This window comes from Rhinolophus sinicus, linkage group LG05 (genome assembly GCF_036562045.2).
Source record: "Rhinolophus sinicus isolate RSC01 linkage group LG05, ASM3656204v1, whole genome shotgun sequence".
NCBI lineage: Eukaryota > Metazoa > Chordata > Mammalia > Chiroptera > Rhinolophidae > Rhinolophus > Rhinolophus sinicus.
In genome coordinates this window covers 82,732,393-82,752,206 of record NC_133755.1, presented here as the reverse complement: position 1 = coordinate 82,752,206, position 19,814 = coordinate 82,732,393, and the positions used below count along the sequence as shown (strand labels likewise).

The 19,814-nt window shown below is 52.7% G+C and overlaps 1 protein-coding gene across 1 annotated transcript in view; it reads right to left on the bottom strand.

Annotated features, from left to right (window-relative positions):
• Positions 1-10,107: 10,107 nt before the first annotated feature.
• PPARD (peroxisome proliferator activated receptor delta) overlaps positions 10,108-19,814 on the bottom strand; it is a 73,112-nt gene continuing 63,405 nt past the window's right edge. Inside the window, exons 4-8 of the mRNA XM_019738811.2 lie at positions 16,154-16,308; positions 15,240-15,378; positions 13,789-13,991; positions 13,169-13,619; positions 10,108-12,457 (exon numbers count right to left, since the gene is read on the bottom strand). Of these exons, the coding sequence (XP_019594370.1) occupies positions 12,210-12,457; positions 13,169-13,619; positions 13,789-13,991; positions 15,240-15,378; positions 16,154-16,308 (1,196 nt within the window). The 3' untranslated portion in view covers positions 10,108-12,209. The remainder of the gene's footprint in view (positions 12,458-13,168; positions 13,620-13,788; positions 13,992-15,239; positions 15,379-16,153; positions 16,309-19,814) is intronic.

Here is a 19,814-nt window from a genome sequence, read left to right as displayed (position 1 = left end):
AAGTACAGCCTCTCTAGGGTTCGGTGCTAGGTCTACCTGGAACGGGGAGCTGAGGGGAGAAGAGGCTCTGCAAGATGCATGGTTCATGAAGGGACGATTCCTCTTGTGCCCCCTCCCTACAACCGGTCGAGGAGAAGACCTGCTTACCTGCATCGATCTCCGTGGAAGCAGAAGCCTCGCTGGAAGTATCTGCAAACCTGGGACACTCTCCAGTCTTGAGCAAAGCGGCAGCTTGACCCCCAGGGATAGGCCCCTCGGGCAAGGTTCCTAAAAGATCGTCTAAGTCATGCCAAGCCCCATTATCAAGAGGGGCTGTGTGATATGAGAACACAGCCTCTCGAGTTGGTCCTGTGTTCAAATCCTGACCCCTCTGGGTAACCCTGGGCGGTAACTCAGCTTCTCTAACGCTTCATTTCCTCAGCCTTACACATGAGAGTAAATAATGCCTCAGGGGTGTTTCAAGGGTGTTTGAAGACTTTGCACAGACAGGTGCTCAGTACATCACAGTGGTTACTATTCCTTCCTCCAAAGGCAGCCTTGTATGGGGCTTAGAGGCAGAATTCTGGGTTCACAGTCTGGTACCAGAGCGGGCTTCCTGGGCAAGAGCCTGGGCAGTCAGTTGCTTTAATGCTCTGCTGTTGCCATCTTGAGATAATTATATTTTTGAACAAGGGTCCCTGATTTTCCTTTTGTGCTGGGTCCCACAAATCACACAGCCAGCTCTTCCTGGTACGTCTTGGTTGTGTGAGCTGGCACAAGGCATTTCACCTTTCCATGCCTCAGTTCCTTCATGTGTAAAATGAAGACCGTATTAGTACTTACTTCAGGGGGTGACGACAAACTTCAAGGAGACAGTGTATGACAAGCAGCTTTTATCATCACTCTGCTGTTGTCACCATCATCATCACTCTTACAGGGGCTTTTGAGGGTCAGGGTGTGAGGTAGAAAAGGGAAGGGTGGGAGGAGGCTGAGTCAGGCAAATGTTTAATGAGAATTTACTACACGTCCAGGCCTGAGCCAGGGCTCTGGGACAGGTACAAGGTAGAGACACCTCTGCGCTTGTCAGATGCTTCCTTGCCTGAAGGGGGAATGAGCCCCCAGGTGCAGTGACCAGGACAGCAGGGACGGGGACAGAGGCCAGAGGCTAGTCCCAAGAGAACACAGATGGCCAGGCCAAGCGTCTGCTCTAGAGTGGTCTGCACCATTCCCCAGAGAGCGTCCCAGAGAGAGGCTCTGGCAGAGAAACAGGCAGAGAGAGGGAAGGACAGGTGACAGGCACCCGGTGAACATGCCTGGCTCGTGGTCACATGGTGCCTTCTTTACAGCAACATGTGCAGCCCTTGGACGGGGAAGCTGCCCAGGGAGCCCCCACCGAGGTGACAGCAGAGAACCAAGAACCAGGGGCGGAGCTGGAGAAGGCCAGTGAGGCACTCACCTCGGACACAACACTTCGGGGGACACCAAAAATCTCAGTGATAGAAATTATATTTCAGAGCAATTTTTTAAAAGTTCAAAATTGATGCAAGAAAAAAAAATCCACAAGGAACAAAAGATCAAACTTTTAAATAAAAATAGGTGTCAACCCCGCAACAGCTTACCTGACTTGCCTCCCCTGTCCCGGCCCCGCAGCAAAGGCACAAAGACCCAAGACAAATGCAGGCCATGGAAAGGGCTCAAGCAGCAATAAATGGCTGGCAGGCTGGGCACCTGCTCTAGACAGGTGGTTAGGGAAGGCCTTACAAGTGCTGGTAATAATAATCATTATTACAATGATCATTGTGACATTATCATGTAATAATATATTTATCAGAATAATTGGTGTTATTTTTATGGAAGCTGTTGTGAAGGCCAGGGATGTAAAGTGACATCTTTAAATAGTAATTTTTTTTTAAATTAGAGTTTATCGGGGTGAAAATTGGTAAAGTTACATAGATTTCAGGTGTACAATTCTGTAATCTATATATCCCATTGTATGTTCACCACCCAGAGTCAGTTCTCTTTCTATCACTATATATTTGAAAATAATAATTTTTGATGACAGACCACTAAGTAATTACGGGCATTTAATTCAAAGGAAATCCAAAGAACTGAGTACCCCTACTATAACAAATCACCTTTCATTTCCATCCACTTATTTCTGTGAACAAGATTTCTCAGTGCTTCAATTTATAATAATTAAAAATTGAAATTGATGTTGAACCCTGTCTTATTCTAGCAATAAGTGATATTTATCCATGGATACATGAGGTTTTCGAGGGGAAAATGAAAGCAGCAGTCCCTTCTATATCAGGAGAAAATTTCATAAAGAAAATTTTTTTATTATTTAGTAATTAACAGCTAAAATGTGTAATATTTACACATTTTTGGGGGCGCCAAAAAAATGTATACAAGTGGACACTTTGGTCAATGTTGCTCAAGCAGTAGTTTGCCATAATGAGAAGTGTCTGGACGCTGATGGTAACCACTTTGAGCACCTCTTGTAATTGCAGAAGTCAAACGTGACTTGTATTCATCTTTTGTTATTGGTATATATGGAGTATTATAATTTTAATACAGTTTTCCTGTCTTAAAATGTGTAGACATCTTTTTGGCATCCTCTGTATTTAAGTTGTTTTGATCAACTGAGCATTCCTAATACTTAAATCTAGAAAAAAATTAAAATTTCTGTCTCACAAATATATTTGTTACAGGAACATATAATAATAGGCTGATTAGTAAGAGACTTCCGAGAATAAAAATATTTATATCAGGATGAAATTCTGTGGGAAGTAGACTAGAGTAGGCATTCAAGGAGAAAAAGGAATTATGCAAAAGTGTGAGAGCCTGTTTATATATATTTTAATGGATGACATTATATGTTCAATCTCTCTGGTATACAGATGCCACTGGATACATGACAAGAATAATGTATTAGGTGCAAAAGTAATTGCGGTTTAAAAGGTTAAAAATAATTGCAAAAACTGCAATTACTTTTGCAACGACCTAATGCTTATTCAAACCCACCGGGATCAACGGCAGCTGGCTGCCATTTCCGGCCAGCTGCCCACACAGCCAGATCATGGGCAGGACACAACCCAGCAACGTGAAGTACCTTGGATGGAGATTCTACACAGAGCTACAGGCTGCCTCCCCCCTTGGTGCCTTGCAGTTTTTCTCACTGCCTGGCTTGGGGAAACTGAGATCCCCCTGTGAGAAGACCCAGGGCGAGCCTATTGTGGGCGGAGTGCTTTGAACACATCCCTCAAAATCTTGCCTGAAGCACCAGCCTTGGAGAAGAAAGATTCAGAAATGGTGAAAAGCGTTTGATTTAGTGATATAACATTGCTTTGAAAACATTTAAAAAAATGTTTTGGAATTAAAAAAGAGTAATATAGTCATTTTAAAATGGGAGAATTTATAATATGTTAGAAATTATAATCTTTGCCTCGATTTACATTATGATGAAAAACATTCGATATCTTAGAGTGGAGATATGTGGTTTTTCACATTTCTTTTAGGAGGTTGATAGAAGATGCCTGGACTGGTATGTTTCTGATCCCAATTACAATGTGTGTGGGGTAGACAGGAAGAGGCTGGGCTGGTGTAGGGACCAGCGAGTGAGAGCCAGTAGGGAGGGTGGAGGGTGGGATGTGGGGTTAGGTAGAAATAAGTCACTGTGGAAGGGGTGAGTGAACCTGAGAGGAGACCCTCATCTCCCAGGGGAGAAGCCAGTCACCCTACAGGCCTCCTGCCCCAGTCCACCAATGGGAAGCCTCAGGGAGGGAAGATGCGCTGGGAAAGCTTGACTTTTCCCCAAAGACCACCGATGAGGCCGACCCCCGGACTGCCCAGAGAGGCCATCCCATTAGCTCCTCCAGTCAGGGAGCTCTCCCAGCAAGTCCAGAGTGGGGCTCACCCCTTAGATGAACCACAAGAAAAGGGGATAGGGGTTTTGTGATCAAATCGATTTGAGAAACCCTACAGTTTCTTACATATTCCTTATTGTACATAAACATATTAAAGGCTCTGATAAGTTCTGCAAAGAAACCTGTTCGATTTAACAGCATTGCTTAGACTTGTTTTTGTGTTGTTTGTTTAGGCCCTCTACCCACACACCCTTAACATACCAATAAAAGACATTTTGTTTGGGGAAATGTCAAATTAGTTCATTTAATCCTCAAAACAAACCTTAAAAGTCAGGAGTCATGTTTCGTTTTCACAATCTCAGGCGCAGAGAGGTAAACAGGCTGGGACTCGGAATGAGGGCAAGGACTATAACGCAGGTGTCCTCATTTAAGCCCAATAACTCTCTAGTTAACTAAGATCGACTTGTCAGAGGTGAGGGCTGCTGGATTTGGGGAATTTCTCAAGCTAAATTCTGAGGCCAAGGGGTGGCGAGAGAGCAGCTAGAGGTCACAGGTTCGGGCCTGGGGAGGCCTTCTTTGTCTCCCTCTAGCTACCTGGCTGCCTTTCTTCCACTGAAGGGAAGTGGGAAAACCACTGGCACTGAGACCTTGACCCTATAATTGTCCCTCCTTCACCTAAACTTCAGTTCTCTCTGGAGAACTGATCTCTTCTAGCTGTCGGCAAAAGGAACGTGTGCTAAGGTATAAAAATCTGATGACAGGGGCCGGCCTGGTGGCTCAGGTGGTTAGAGCTCCGTGCTCCTAACTCCGAAGGCTGCCGGTTCGATTCCCACATGGGCCAGTGGGCTGTCAACCACAAGGTTGACCACCTAGGGCTTGTAAAAAATAAAAATAAAAAAAATAAATCTGATGACAGCCCAGTGAGTTAGCGCCCCCAAAAGAATGACTCTGTAATGTTCAACCTGATGGGTTTCATTCAAATATTTACGAACATCTGGCACCCTGCTAAGCGCTGGGGCTACAGAGGTGGCCAGGAAACCAGAGGCCACCGGCAGAGAAAGCTTTCTTGGGTGGAAGAGAAAGAAAACAGGTGGGACCCTGTCCTAAAGGGTCAAACCCTGAGCCAGGCCTGCCCAGCTGATAGCCTGCTGAGCCTTTTACCCTATCTGGTCTCAGCCTCCTCTGGACGATGACTGGCTGGGAGACGATCTCTAGACCCTTCCAATGTTGGGGTAGAGGGGCAAGGAAGTCCCTCCTTCCCGAAATGCACCCCCAATTCTTAAAGACTGGGCTTTCAATGGCCAGGCCAAACCCCAAAGAATTTTCTCCCACCTTCTTTGTGTTTCTTGAGACCCGGATCCCTACCTGAATGGCTGCTCGGAGTGGGGGCTGCTCTCCCCGCCACGGTGGCCACCGCCATCCAGCCCTGCAGGGTCCATCCCAGCTGCAGCCCTAGTGAGAATCGGGGCAGGCGGCTCTGGTGCTCCTTTATCCCTCGCTCTCTGGGCAGGGCCAAGGGGAGGAGGGGCTTTGTGGCCAGGCCCACCCCTTCCCATGCCCCCAGGCCTGTAGGCAGGGCCAGTGAAGGGTGGAGGGGATGGCTGGGAGGCTGGCGGCCAGGGATGTGGGTGGGGTGGGCATGAAGGCCTTTAGGGATCCTTCGGTGGTTCCTGGAGGAAGCTGGGGGTTGGTTTCAAGACTTTAAGGGCTCAGGAAGGAGGGCAACTTGGGAGGGGCCCCTGAGGACCTGGAACCCAGGACCAAGGGACCAGGGAGGGTGGGAGTCCTAAGGCTGGTGTTTGAGGGGAATTTGTACCTGAGGAGGCCAGAGGGGAGCATCCCCCCACCTCAGGGCTGTCTGAACCCCACATGTGGAGCTGAGGTTGGTGGAGTGGTCCGAGGGTGGGCCGGGAGCCTTTGGAGTCTCCAGGAGATGGTGTGAGCCAGGTGAGGGTTACAGGGAGGCCTGTTCCAGACTGGCCATGTAACTGGACAGACCCAAGGGGCTCTGGGGACCTGCCTCCAGGCCCAAGATGTTCCTTCCTTCTATAAAAAGTCACTGTGGCCAGATCTGTCATCTGTGTGTCCTTGAAGCCAGCTAGCTATCCTCATCACAAGAAATTAGAATAGTGTCAATGACTCAGCAATGGCCACCACAAGAGCTGGCCAGGACAGGGCTTACCTGAGGCTCTCTTCAATGAGGATGTTCCAAATTGGATGGTAGCAAGTCAGCCAGAGCCTCTCCTGGGCTGTATGAAGGAATGCCTGATGGATTTGGAGCTTACAGTGGGGAAAACAAAGGGCTGGGCCCTCTGAGGATGAGGAGGTAGGGGAAGGCAGGTCGTGAGCTCTAAGAGCCCTTCCAGCTCCGACTATTTCTAAGACCCTCAGTTCCCATCTTACTCCTCCAAATCCAGCGCTCTCTCCACTAGACTGCACTGCTCCGTGAGGGAGGTAATTTGGGAAAGTTAAAGAGAAAATAAGAGGAATTTACTTAAAAATTAAAGGAGAGTTTTTAAAATTGAATTTAAACAACTTCCTATGTCTATCAGCAAATTGAGACACTGGACTGGGAAATCAATAGTCTTAGACATCAAGTTACTTCTTTTACTTTTGCTGCATCAAAACTTAAGAAAATTTTTTATAGGTGCTGACAATTTGCTTTCTATGGAGGCTGTGCCCGTTTATACTCCCACCCACAATATGAGAGTGCCATGCCAGCACAATGTCATCAAACTTTTTAGCATTTGTTAAATTGGTAAGTGAAAAAAACTGTATCTCATTGTAGTTTTAATATATATGTCTCTTACTATGACTGAAGTCGGGCATCTTTTCATATGTTTAAGCATTTCTTTTTCTGTTCATATCCTTTGCCTATTTTTCTATTGGGTTGTTAATCTTTTGCTCATTGATTTGTAAGTGCTCTTTATATATTAAGGAAGTTAACTCTTTGCTTATGTGACAATTTTTTTACATGGTTGGTTTAAAATGTTTTTCTTATTTTTCCCCCAGAAGAAATATTAAAAATGTGTCTATGGTAAATTTTTCATTTTATAGACTCTACATTTCATGTATACTGCATAAAACTTAGAAACTTTTGTGTATAAAATAGACTTTTGAAAGATCTGTCCACTTCAAGATTATATAAAATGTCCCCCCCCGTGTTTATTCTAGTTCTTTCTCTCTTTTTTTTCACATTGTATAACTATATTGTTTATCCATTTTCCTGTTGATGAACATTTTGATTGTTTCCAAGTTTTTGTATTGCTGTGATGAACATATATTCAAGAGGTGTAATTTGGTGCATTTCCCTCTAAGTTATGTCTTGGGTTGGTTTCTCCAGGAAATAGATTTGGACGTTTACTTGCAGGACGCCCACTGGGGAGCGCTGTTTGGAAGAACACCTGTAAGGAATTGAAGGAGGCAGGATTGGGTAGTGAGACAAGACGAACTAGTGTGATTACAACAGATGCCTCAGGTTTGGAGCTGGGATTATCCTTCAAGTCGTCCCAAACTGGGGCGAGGAGGCTGGGCCTCATACCTGCATGTTGAGGAGGGAGTGAGCTTATTCTGGACGAGGCAGCTCCCTTCAGTAAGGGCAATTTCCTGACAGAAACTCAGCTGTGTGCTCAGCAGCCATGGAAATTAGTGCCTGGCTCCTAAGGGCTGGAACCTGGGAATGCCCGGCGGCATCCACACGCATATTTTAACTTGCTAGATTTTGCTAAATTGTTTTTCAAGTTGTTTGTACCAACTTCTGCTCCCTTCTGCACTGGATGAAAATTTGTGTTGCTATTCTTCCACTCCACATTTTCTATCTTGGTTTTCCTGTGCTATTTTCTGGGTAATTTCTACAGGTCTTTCTTGATGTGTAAAATGATCTCTTTGGCTGCTTCTAATCTGTTTTTTAACTTCTTGAGTTTTCTTTTTTTTTTTTTTCTGGAAGTTCCAAGTATTTCTTTAAAAATATTTCTTTTTTTCCCCCTTAAAAAGCAAATTGTTCCTTTCTCATGGTTTTGATTTTTTCTTTGTATTTTTAAATAATATGGACCATCTCCTATACTATAATCAATAGTTACAGTTTTTGAAGCCCCAGGGCTCTAATTTCACTGGTTGTTGTCTGTTTTATACAGGCTTATTTCTTCACATTTTTAATTTTGTGGGAGTTTGTTACTGCCTGTATCCATCCTCCAGAACGGCTTTGCATCTGTTTTTCCAGGCTCCCCAAGGAGCCCCCTCTCTGCCTCCCTCCTTTCTTCTCTCCGTTCCTCCCTTCCTCTTTTGTTAATTTTTTATTTCAGAAGAATTTTATAGAATTATTGCAAAGATAGTATCTTCTCATCCTCTTAAGGTTGCTTTCTTCTTTTTTAAATACTTGATTCATTTGTTGTGAGCACATCATTAAAAAGAGACCAGGTGACCAACTAGGTTTTGCTCCTGGGTACAAAGCGGAGATCCTAAGGCTCTGGATCAACGCGGTACTGGCTTTGCCTCTTCCTCGCTGAGTGACCCATACCCCTCCTCTCTCACTGTGCTTCCTCACCTGTAAAACAGCAGGTGCTATTTGCCTGACAGGGTTGTGGTGAGAATTAGAGGTGATATATGTACAATGCCCGGCACAAAATAGGTGCTTAAGAAATAATATTCCTTGGCAGTAATAATAGGGTGCCAGACTGACACAGTGTTATCCCTTTGCAGCCCCAGAAGCCAGGTAACAATAGGAAGCGGGTACTGAGTCCAGCTTCACCTTTTGCTGAGTTATGTCTAGTTATGTGGTCTCCTGTGTTCTCACCTCTATAGCGCTGAGAGGTGGACTGGCCATTAACCACTGAGCCTGTCATCTGAGTTTTCTCCCACATGATGGAGGTGGGAAAGAATAGGGAGGTGAGCAAAATAAACCACGTCAACTAGAAGATTCCATCATGAGCAAGGCTGTCCATTTCAGAGATGCCCGTTCTAAGCATCACACCTCTTTTCCTCCTATCACCCTCGGACTGGCACTTTCCTGGCTGAGATGAACCATATGGGAGTTGAGAGTTCAGGGGGCTCTGGCCAGCCGCCAGCCAGAGAAACCAGGGAGGCAAGTGTCAGACTTGACCACCACCGTAGCTGCGAGTCTCGGGGGTCGTTCCCCTCAGGCTATGTGTATACTGGTGCTTGGTATCTGGTTCGTAGCTCTCCCACGCGCTCCTCTACACTGCAGGAAACGACATTTCCTAGACTCCCTTACAGCTCTTTTTTCAATGGGAGGTACAGGCAACAGACGGGAATCAGGAAGAAGGGAGCAACTGCCCCTCCACCCCCAAACTCGGGCGGCACCCTTGGCAGGGGCAGCTGAGTGTCACCACCATCCAGGCTTCTTGCTCAAGTGGGGAGGTCCCAGGGGCAGCAAGAGTGACGGTGGGGGCTGAGGGGGCCCTGGCAGCCCCAGATACACACACAGCGTGCATGGACTCCGGTTCTAGTCCCCCCAGCAGGTGGCTTTGGCCTCCAGGGCTTCTGCACTGCTGGCGGGTATTTTAGCCATGGCAGCCTCTAGATGATACCATTTTCCATTCAGTCCTGGGGGTGAGTGGCTTCCCCCAGTTACTGATGTCTGGATGACCTCAATATCCCCCCTTTTGTTCCTTCTCCTCTCAGTACGTTTGTAACAATTCCCTGGAGTGAACTCTCCATTGTGAAAATTTACGATGGTTGTTTTCTGGCTAGACAAGCACTCAAATGTGCCCTGAACGTGGAACGTGCCTCCTGCTGCAGCAGAGCCCACTGGCTGCTGACGGCTGGGCTCCCTGCAGCCGCTGTGGAGATGGCAGCCCTGGGAGTAAAGGAGAAAACTGGGGTGTTGGCTAAGGGGAGGAAAGCCCCAGTTGCTGTGGGGGTGGCAACAACCGACAGTGAATGGTACCCCGTCGAGTCCCACGTACCCCTCAAGGCCCACGGAGAGTTGTGTTCTCCAGGAGCCCCTGCAGACCCCCTCGCACCCGCCACCCCTGCTTTGTGCCACGGCCCCATACATCTCCCCCTCACAAATTCTCCCTGCAGGGAAGGGGTGGCATCTTCTCCGTCCTCCCCAACCCTTGCTGACTGGAGTGGTGCGCAGGGCAGGCGAGGGGGAAAGAGGGGGCTCCCACAGGCCACAACAGGCAGCACCCCAAAGCCCACTTGCCCAACTAAGGTTCCCCTCTGTGCACTGGATATGGAGAAGAGGGGAGTCCAACCAGCTCCCAGGAAAATCATGCGAAGAACTCAGTCAGCCTAAATCAACTCTTAAATACTTAATTCCCATTTATTTAAAGTTCCGTCAGTCTGTATACACTATTTATATTAAAAACACAGGAAGCTGGGGCTCCTAGCAAAAATATACATTTCAATTTTGGAGATTGTTCAGACACTGAGAAGAGCTGTATTCTCAGCACCTGGGCTGGGTGGGGGATGGGAGTGGTGGGGGAGGGGGAGGTCAGGCACAGCATCTCTTCACAGTACTGACCCAAAGGGAGTAGCCCTAACCCAAATCCCTGGTCAGCCAAGGGTGGGAGGGGAGAGAGATGAACTTTGCCAGTAGAGTGGTCCTGGGGCATGGAAGGCCACAGCACTGGCAGGGGCAGACACTGGGCTTGTCCTGGCTAGGGCATTTCTTTCCAGAGCTGCTGCGGTCAGACAGAAGGACCCCTGGCCAAGGGGGACCAGACAGGACCCAGGAATCCCAGGCTCTAACCCGGGTCTTCACCTTTCTCAGAAACCCTTGCCAGCCCCTCCCCGCTCCAGCCAGTTTCCTCCCTGGGAGAGCAGCCTGGGGTGCTCTCTGCCCCCCTGCTCAGACACACACTCCACACTGTGCTTCAGCCCCTCCTCTCCCTGGAGGAGGGCACTGCATGCTCCTGGGGCGGGGGAGAGAAGGGGCCGGGGCAGAGTGGGACTGGCCCAGTAAGGTCCGTCAGCAGAGGCTGTGCAGCGAGTTCCAGGTGACCGGCCGGGCAGAACACAAGGGAAGGGGAAGGTGGCAGAGCTACTGGGGCAGACGGATGTCACAATAAACAGATCAGCTTATCCCTGGCACCGCCCCTTGGGAACAGGTGCTGGGTTGACTCAGCAGGACAGCCCTGCTGACCAGGGATCCAGCCCAGTCCTGGGGACAGGCACAGCTCTGCCCCACACCTGCAGGCTCCTCTGGGCACCCATCTGCCCGGGGCAGGGGGAGGGGTGTGGAACCTGCAGATAAAGTGAATTCAGTGCCTGGTGTGTGCTGGAGTGGCAGCTCCAGGGAGTGAGTGGGGCTGGTGGCATGAGCTTCAGTGAGCTCCAGGAGCCAGAGCCAGTGTCTCCTGGCTGCAGAAAGGAACGTTGCTGTGCGTGAGGCAAGGTCCCGGTCCTGGGAGAGGTGAGAGCTGTGGTGCTGACAAAACACGGGCAGGACTCAGGGGCTGCTGCAGACGTGGGGGAGTGTGGGGTGCCGATGGAGGGTGACCCCGAGGCCAGGGGTCATTATTAACTGCACTGCTTGCTGCTTTCTCCACCAACCTTGGCCACCCTTGAGGCTTGCTTCTCTTCAATGGGAGTGTGGGGGCCCCCACCTGGAGGAACCCCCACTCCTTCCAGGCTGTGGGGAGGTCCCCCCAGTGGCCAGCACAGGGGGCCATTAGCAACACTGGCCTGGAAGACCCGTGAAAAGAACAAAAAGGATGTTGGGTGTCAGTGAGGCTGGGGTGTGCTGCCGGAGTGGGGTCGGCTGGGTCAGGGGGTCCCAGCCTCAGCCTCGGGAGGGTGGTGACAGTCTTAGGGGGGCATCCTGGCCTTCACGGCAGGCACCCAGTGACTAGGGGCCACTGCTGCAGCCAGTCAGCCCAGGGCACGCTCGGCTTCCCCAGGAAGCTGGGCCCAGAGAGCTTAGTGTTTCTTTGGATGGCTCAAGTCCCTTGCTGTGAAGACAGAAGCAGAATGAGGTCCCGAGCCCTGCAGGTGACTGGGTGCAGAGGGCAGGCCCCACTCCCTTCTGCTCCGGAGGACGGGGGCAAAAGCAGAGGTCCTGTTCTATGCTGGTGGTGAAATAACACAAACTATCTCACAGAAAGAGGAGGGGACAGACATGGGGATGGGGAGAGAAAAAGGGGGCAAAGGAGGGAGAGGGAAACATATAGAAAGGAAGAGAAAGAACAAAGAAATTAGGGAAGAGGAACTGAAAAGGAGGGAGACGAAAGAAGGGAGCGGGAGGGAGGGAACACTGAGGCGAGAGGCCATGTGTCCGCCCACAAGTGTGAGCTCCCACTGCTCTGGCGCCAGGCCGAGTTCTCAGGGCGGCGCCTCTGCCAGCGCCACCTGCCCCCTGGTCTGGGCTCCGAGGCCTGCTGGGAGGCGCTGGCGGGCGCATTAGTACATGTCCTTGTAGATCTCCTGGAGCAGCGGGTGCAGCGAGGTCTCCGTCTCCGTCTTCTTGATGCGCTGCATCATCTGGGCGTGCTCGGTGACCAGCTGCCGCAGGTCGGCCATCTTCTGCAGCAGCTTGGGGAAGAGGTACTGGGCGTCGGGGTGGTTGGCCTGCAGGTGGAACTCGAGGGCACGCAGGATGGTGTCCTGGATGGCCTCCACCTGGGACACGTTCATGAGGCCGGGCCGGTCTGTGGGGACACAGGGCAGAGGTGTGGGAGGCAGCGGGCATGCACGGGGCTCCCAAAGGCAGAGGAGCTCCCCACCCCCACCCTGCATGGGGGACTGGGCCCAGGGGACAGCAGGCGTCCTTGCTGTGACAGACCCAAGCCCTGTCCTGTCAATGACTGTCCTCCTGAGCGTTCCCGCCGCCGCGCGCCCCCGGTGTTTCCCGACCAGGCAGTAAAGCACCATGGGTAAGAGACGACCCACTGCCTGCTTTCTCGCCTCGGCTCTACCAGCCTAGGGGTGAGGCCACGGGCAGGTCACTCGGCCTCCCTGGGCTTGTTTCCTGAGCTGCAGACTGGGGATAACAGAAGTGCCTGTCGCACATGGTTGCTGTAAGGATCATGTGATGAGTTATAATCTAGGAAGAGGAACTGGAACGTGCCCGGCAGGAAGCGAGCTCTCCGCCACTGTTAGCACGCTCATTATTAGTGACTGTGTTGGACTTGAAAAATATACGTGAAGCACAGAAAATGTCTCCACCGCCGCCAGAAATAGCCCCCATCAACATGTTGGTGTATGTCCTTTCAGGCTTTTTTCCATCTCCTCTCCACCTATGTTGGTGCCGTGAACGCTGTCTTCCCCACGCCATCTGAGCTCAGGCGTGGAGCTCTGTAGGGAGGGCCCAGCCCTCAGCGGGCTGGCTGTGTGGGGGCGGCCTGCCCATCCTCACTTACCTCCGCAGAGGATGATGGCCGCGATGAACAGAGCCAGGTCACTGTCATCAAGTTCCAGGGCATTGAACTTCACAGCAAACTCAAACTTGGGCTCAATGATGTCACTGAAGGGCTTACGGAGGCTGCGCAGGAACTCACGGGTGACAAAGCCAGTACCGTTGGCCACCAGCAGCCCGTCCTTGTTGACGATGGAGGCCAGCATGGCGAAGATGGCCTCATGCACGCCATACTTGAGAAGCGTCACCTGGTCGTTGAGGAAGAGGTTGCCGAAGCTGGGGATGCTCTTGGCGAACTCAGTGAGCTCACGCACGGTCTCCACCGTGGTGCACTGGCAGCGGTAGAAGACGTGCACGCTGATCTCCTTGTAGGGGGGCAGGCCATTCACCAGCTGCTTCCACACCAGGCCCTTCTCTGCCTGCCACAGTGTCTCGATGTCGTGGATCACAAAGGGCTGAAAACCAGGCCCCGTTAGAGGCCGGGCCTCAGGGCCCCCCGCCCGTGTGCTCCCCATACCCCCTGCCTGTACCACGATGTTAGGGGAGGCCTGGTGCTCCCAGGAGGCAGGCAGGGGGCAGCGAGGCCCAGAGCCAGAGGTGCTGCCGAGCCGAGCAGTGACTCACCGCCGTGTGGCTGGTCTTGCCAGTGAGGATGCCACGGGCCTTCTTTTTGGTCATGTTGAAGTTTTTCAGGTAGGCACTGTAGATGTGCTTGGAGAAGGCCTTTAGGTCAGCCACCTGTGGGTTGTGCTGACTGCCCTCACTCGCCGTCAGCCCAGCCACCAGCTTCCTCTTCTCGGCCTCTGGCATCCGGCCAAAGCGGATGGCTGCATGGAATGGGGGAGGGTCACCAAGGAGCCCAGGCAGCAGCCAGCACCTGTAACCTCCTCGTCCCTCTACAGGCACAAGGGCCAGAGACGGACACACACATTTTGAGACCAGGGCCTTCAGCCCTAGAGGCAGCAAGTTGGAACACTGGGGAAATCCTCCAGAAAGTAAAGTCCAGGCGGGCAGGGCTTGCCCTGTTCCATGCCCAGCACACAAAGGCCCTCACTCAGGGTGGCTGAGCCGCTCTGGCCCAGACGTGGTGCAGTGCGGGGGCAGGAAGACAGCCTCTGGTGCCAAAGGCCTGAGTCCCAGCTAAGCAGCTGGCCAGGCGTGGGACTTCAGGCAGGCTACTCCACCTTCCTGTCTCATCAGAAAACGGGGCTGATGCAGCTCCCTGGACTGTCACAACAATTAAATGAGTCCTCACATATTGAGCACTCAAAAACTGTGTCGTTAGTAATGGAACAGGACACGAATCTGGCTTCTCTTAGAGAAAAATCGAGCAGTCAGTCCTGAGATCTAGGAAACCCCCTCACCTTGGCCAGATAATGGGGCCCGGCAGATACAGAGTGATGGGCGGGATCCCATCACCTAAAAAAAGCTGCAGACGGCGGGCTCAGGTCCTGCCCCCCTGAAGATATAAGACTGTTAGGGTATCCATGGGTGAAGACATTTAAACAAGAGGCTCTCCCTGTCCTCTGGAGGTCTGACCCACAGGGATTAAGGGGGCAGTGGGCTTTGCAAAGCCTTTCTATGGGGTCTGAAGGCTGTGCACGAGGCTTGGCGCACAGAGCAGGGCAGGCTGTCTCCCAGGCGTGACTGGCCTCCAGGACTCCCGCCCCGTCCTGGCAGCTGACACACGTGCTCACATACTGGCTCCCACCCCCATTCAATAACCAACAAGGACTGAGGGCCTCTCAGGCCTTGGCAGTGGCTTTTCATGCTTGGTCAGGTCATCCAAAACAGGCTGGGGTCCACTCCCACTTTCCTTCTGGGGCAGAGAGGGTGACCCTCAGGTACAGAAAGGTGGTGACTGCTCCCGGCCTGGGATCCAGAGTGGACACTGGTCAGCCTTGTACTGGCTCCAAGACTCAGGGTCCAGACCAGTGAGGTCCACAGCTGACACAGCAGTGCTTACTGTGTGCCAGGCCCTGCTCCAAGGGCACCCCCTTTCCGGGCTCCCTGAAGCCTGGTTCCCAGCTGTGTGGCGCCAGCAGCCCCGGTGCCTGGCCCAGGCCGGCGCTCACCGTTATGCGACATGCCCAGAGCCAGGCATTTCTGGAAGCGGCAGTACTGGCACTTGTTGCGGTTCTTCTTCTGGATCTTGCAGCTCCGCTCACACTTCTCGTATTCCAGCTTCATGCGGATCGTTCGACGGAAGAAGCCCTGAGGGGCAGTGCACAGGTGAGGAAATGCCACAGGAAGGGAGACAGGCTGAGAATCTTGCTGCCCAAGATTCTCAGCTGGCTTGTACCAGGGGCCCAATTATGCAGGAAGATGTGAAACCTCCAGAAATCTGAAGTAATGGTGGGAAGTTTTCTGGGAGAGGGAGAAGGTAACTTTTGAACTAATTAAAATAATATACCATATTTATTTTAAATGCTTCTTTTTGTTTGGTAACATAAAATTGTACTGTGGCTAACTTGATTTATTCATAAATGTATCTGGTCCTGCCTATTTTCTAGATAGTTTAATAAAATATGTGAAAATTTGATGGGTGTGCAGTTAGGAGGGAGAACCCAAAAGCACCACTGGAAACGAAACGTAACGTTTCCTTTTTGCTCAGAGCCCCCTTCAGGCTTTGAGGCGCAGGAACCCCTGACCTCAGGGAGATGGCTCAGCCCAAGCCCCCATCGGGTCCAGCCTGTGTTCTCCAGCCAGGTCCCCAGGGGGCGCAAGCAGCCCAGGGAGCCCAGGTGAGTGGCTGGGTCAACCGCGCAGTTGCCCAGCAGGGCAGGCCTGACAAGGGAACCCCTCCTTTCCAGCAGGACCCAAAGCTGAGGCCTGGAATGGGCCCAAGGGCCTGGCTGCCACCCAGGGAATTCCGCAGTGGGGACTGTCAGGGCCACACCGCCCAGCAGGGAAAGCCTTTCTGGCAGGGTAACTCACCATGTGACCACAGCCCTGCCGGCCAGCCAGCCAGCCACCCCCCTGCCCATACCTTGCACCCCTCGCAAGCATGAACCCCGTAGTGGAAGCCTGATGCCTTGTCCCCACACACACGACACTCCATGTTGAGGCTGCCGCACGAGGTCCCGTCACAGCCCATCTGCAGCTGGTCCAGCAGTGAGGGTGGCGAGGAGCTCCGGGAGAGGTCTGCAGACACACAACACAGGGAGCTTACACTCCGCTGAGCTGGGCGCCAAGGGAGGTGCCCGGAGCCCAGGCAGTGCAGGTGGCAGGAAGAGCCCACGTGTCTCACTCACACAGCCCTTGCCGCAGCCACTTACGGCCTGGCTGGCCATGGGGGTCAACCTTCCTGAGAGTCAGTTTCTTCACCTGGAACATGGGGTTAATGACAGCTTCTGGGAGGGTGGTGACGTTTCCAAAGCACTTCCCCCAGGCCTGACACACAGCAAGTATTCTGGAGATGGCAGCTATTCCTACCTGGAGTAAGTCAGAGCCTTCCTGGGCTGAACTCCCCACTGGGGAGGAGAGGGTATGGGGGGATGGTTGTTTTGGGAGGAGGAGAGCAAGGGAAAGGAAGCAGACGGCATCTTGTAGGCTGTCTTTAGGAAGCGGCCCACGTGGGGTGGTATGAAATGTTTTGTGAAGACTAGAAGTGCAGACGTCTGCAGAGCACCCCGCCACCTGAGAAATCTCATTCTTGCCGGACCCCAGAGGTCCTGTAAAAGGTCTCTCAAGAAGCTCAAACTAATTCCCATGAGACTCCTTGCTTGAGTTGCAATAGCGTGGGTATCAGTTACATGGACTGGGCAGCACAGTGGATTTCCACAAGTGTTTTTCTGTTCAACGTCGATGTCTGAACCAGGTGTTGAGTGTCAGCAAGGAGAGCAGTTACCATGGCAACAACTTCAGGGCACACATGCTGTCAGATGCAAGGACTGCTGAGTCTCTTAATCTCTCCCTTGACACTCAGAAATGAGCCCTTCCCTTGGAAAGGGGACCCACACTGAGCCCCAGTCTCTTGAGCCCCTGCCCAGTGCGGCGTGACCCACGCGTCGTCTGTCCTGCGTCTGCCTGCTGGCCTGCCAACCTGCTCTTCTCTGCTCTCTTCCCTGATGACCGAGCAATCTCCTCGGGGACCAGGGACCAAGACCCAAACCAGAGAATCGGTGACATAGAGCGGCGGCGCCTTAGGGAGACCCAAGCCATGGCAGTAAGTCCAGAATTCACATTTCCACTCGGCACGAGACCTAGTTTTCCCCACCATGGAGGACCCTCCCAAAGTGCACTGCACTTCTCTCACTCCTTCCTCCCACTCCATTTCCCCCTTGGCTCTCAGGAGTGACCTCACCCAGCCCTCATCCTGGAAATAGGAAGGGCGCCCAGCAGCCTGTCCCCCTCCCCTGGCTGATGAGGGCAAGGGGGACACAAGACCCTGGTCCCTTAAATGGCCCATCCTGTCCCAGAACCTTAGCTCCCAACCTTCAGTCATTCCAAGGGGTGTAGCTGCCCCCTCAGCCCAGAAGGGGAGAGTGGGCTCCTTCCACTTCCCGGGCAAGGTGCTGCGGGGAGACTGCAGCCTGGGAGGGAGGGCGGAGCGGCTTTGGTCTTCTAAGTAGCCGCTGTCACCACCTGCCAGTCTGTTTACTCAGTGCTGGGGGCTCCCCCTACAATGTCAGGGCCACAGGCCAGGGCTCAGTGGCTGTGGGATAAGGGTCCTCAAGCTGCTGGGGCGTGACTGGCTGGAGGGCTGGGGAGCACGCACAGGCCTGGAGGCGCTGGATGGAACAGGCAGCGAACTCCCATTCCCCGCTGCTGGGAGAGGAGGTGACATGTGAACCTCTGGGGACACCTGTGCAGGTGCTGTGGGGGGCATATTCCAGCACTTCCCCTCGTCTCTGTGTGTCTGTGAGCACTGTACACTTGGTAGCGTTCTTGTGAGCGGTGCTGATGCTGAGGCTCACATGTCTGCCTCCAGACTGGACTCAGAGCTCCTCGAGTCACATTCCCTTTGGATCCCCCCACTGCTGAGTCCCGTCCACAGGGCCAGGCACCTCAGAGTGCCCACCTCCTGGCGGTGCTGCCTCACTCTCCCTCATGGCCCTGGAGGCTCGGCAGGTGTCTTGTTATCTGGTTGCTGTTGGCGCTGCCCGTGGCAATGCCACCCTCTCTTCTCATTCAACAGACATTTGATGAGCACTTACCCTCAACTTGCTGAGGCAAGAAAAAGGTAAGAAAACCAGAACACAATGCAGCGAGTGGCAGCGCTAGTCAAGAGGCAGGCAGAGCGGGAGGGACTGCGAAGGCGCCGTCAGCGGGTGTGAGGTGGTCAGGGAAGGTGACTGCTCCCCTCCCTGGGCTCGAGGCTGAGCTCTGGATGACCTCCCGGCCAGCCCCCGGGTGCTCAGAAACAGCAGGCTTAGGGGTAAGAACACGTCTCAGGAGCCATGCAGTCTAAGTTCAAATCGGTGTCCTGGGCTCAAAGCCCACCTCTGCCCTCTGGGCCTGTTTCCACCTCTGTAAATGGGAGATGACAACAGTATCTATCTCAGAGTCTCACGGTGAGGCCGACGGGAGTTGATACAGAGAAAGCTCTGGGAACTTGCAAGTGCTGTGTAAATACCAGCCTCAGTTAGGGTGACCTCACGAGAAAGTCGTCATCCTACAGTTTCCAAGCTGTGTGCCCCACAGGCAGGGACCATGCCTCTCTCTTCCTTCTTCTGGTTTTTTGTCCCTCTACCCCCACAGCTTCATAGAAACCCAAGGTGGGTGGGTGGGGGGTGTCTCTGCTTAGGAGGCCAGGAAAGCGAGCACCTGGAACAAGACTTAGCTTCCTCTCGTGTCGCCTGGACTCGGGGAGTCAGAACCACTGGCAACGGGAAGAAGCCAGGATGCCCAAGCCCGCCAGAGCTGTGGATTGTGAGGACACCCTGGGCAGGAGTCCCAGACGGGTCCCCGTCAGCAAGGGCTACAAACTGGATTGGGGAGAAACAGGCCCAGGACACTGAGGGGCCCTGGGAGAGGGCCTGTCCCGGTTGGCGAAGAGGCACAGGCTTCTGAGCTGGAGAGCAACCAGGGAGGCCTGGCAGTTTCAGGGGAATAGGACAAGGGCACGCCCTGCTTTTGAGGGGAATAAGAGAACACAAATAACTGATACACAAGACAGAGAAAGGCCAGGAAGATAAGGGGCTGGGATGGGCAGAGTGCATGCATCCTACAGGGATTGCTTTTGTTGTGGGGTGCATTTATATCGGGGACACTGAAGTGGTGGTAATTTGGGGTGGGTTTTCCAAAGAGAAAGGTTCTGTTTCTTCCTGGTTGACCACCTGGCTTAAGAGTTTATCCTCAAATCACCGCCATATCCTACTTGAAAGTAATGATTACCCCGTTCTAGGTACCAGGTTCTGAAGTTCGGTCCCAGCACTGCCCCATGGCCCAGTGGGAGACTGGGGTTCCGAGAGGCTCTCCCCCACACCAGGAGTCCCGCCTTGGTGCCCCTCAGGCGCGCCGGGTGGAAGAGACCCTGGGCTTGCCATGGGAAGGCCGTCTGCCTGCCCAGCCCAGCCGCTCTCCCTGGCCAAGGCCAGCCCCGCCTCTGCCCTCAGGAAATGCACTTGCTCACCCGATGGCCATGTCTGGGCCCTATGCCCTGCCTCTGAACTTCCACTCTAGCCGCACTCTGCCTGACCTCCCAA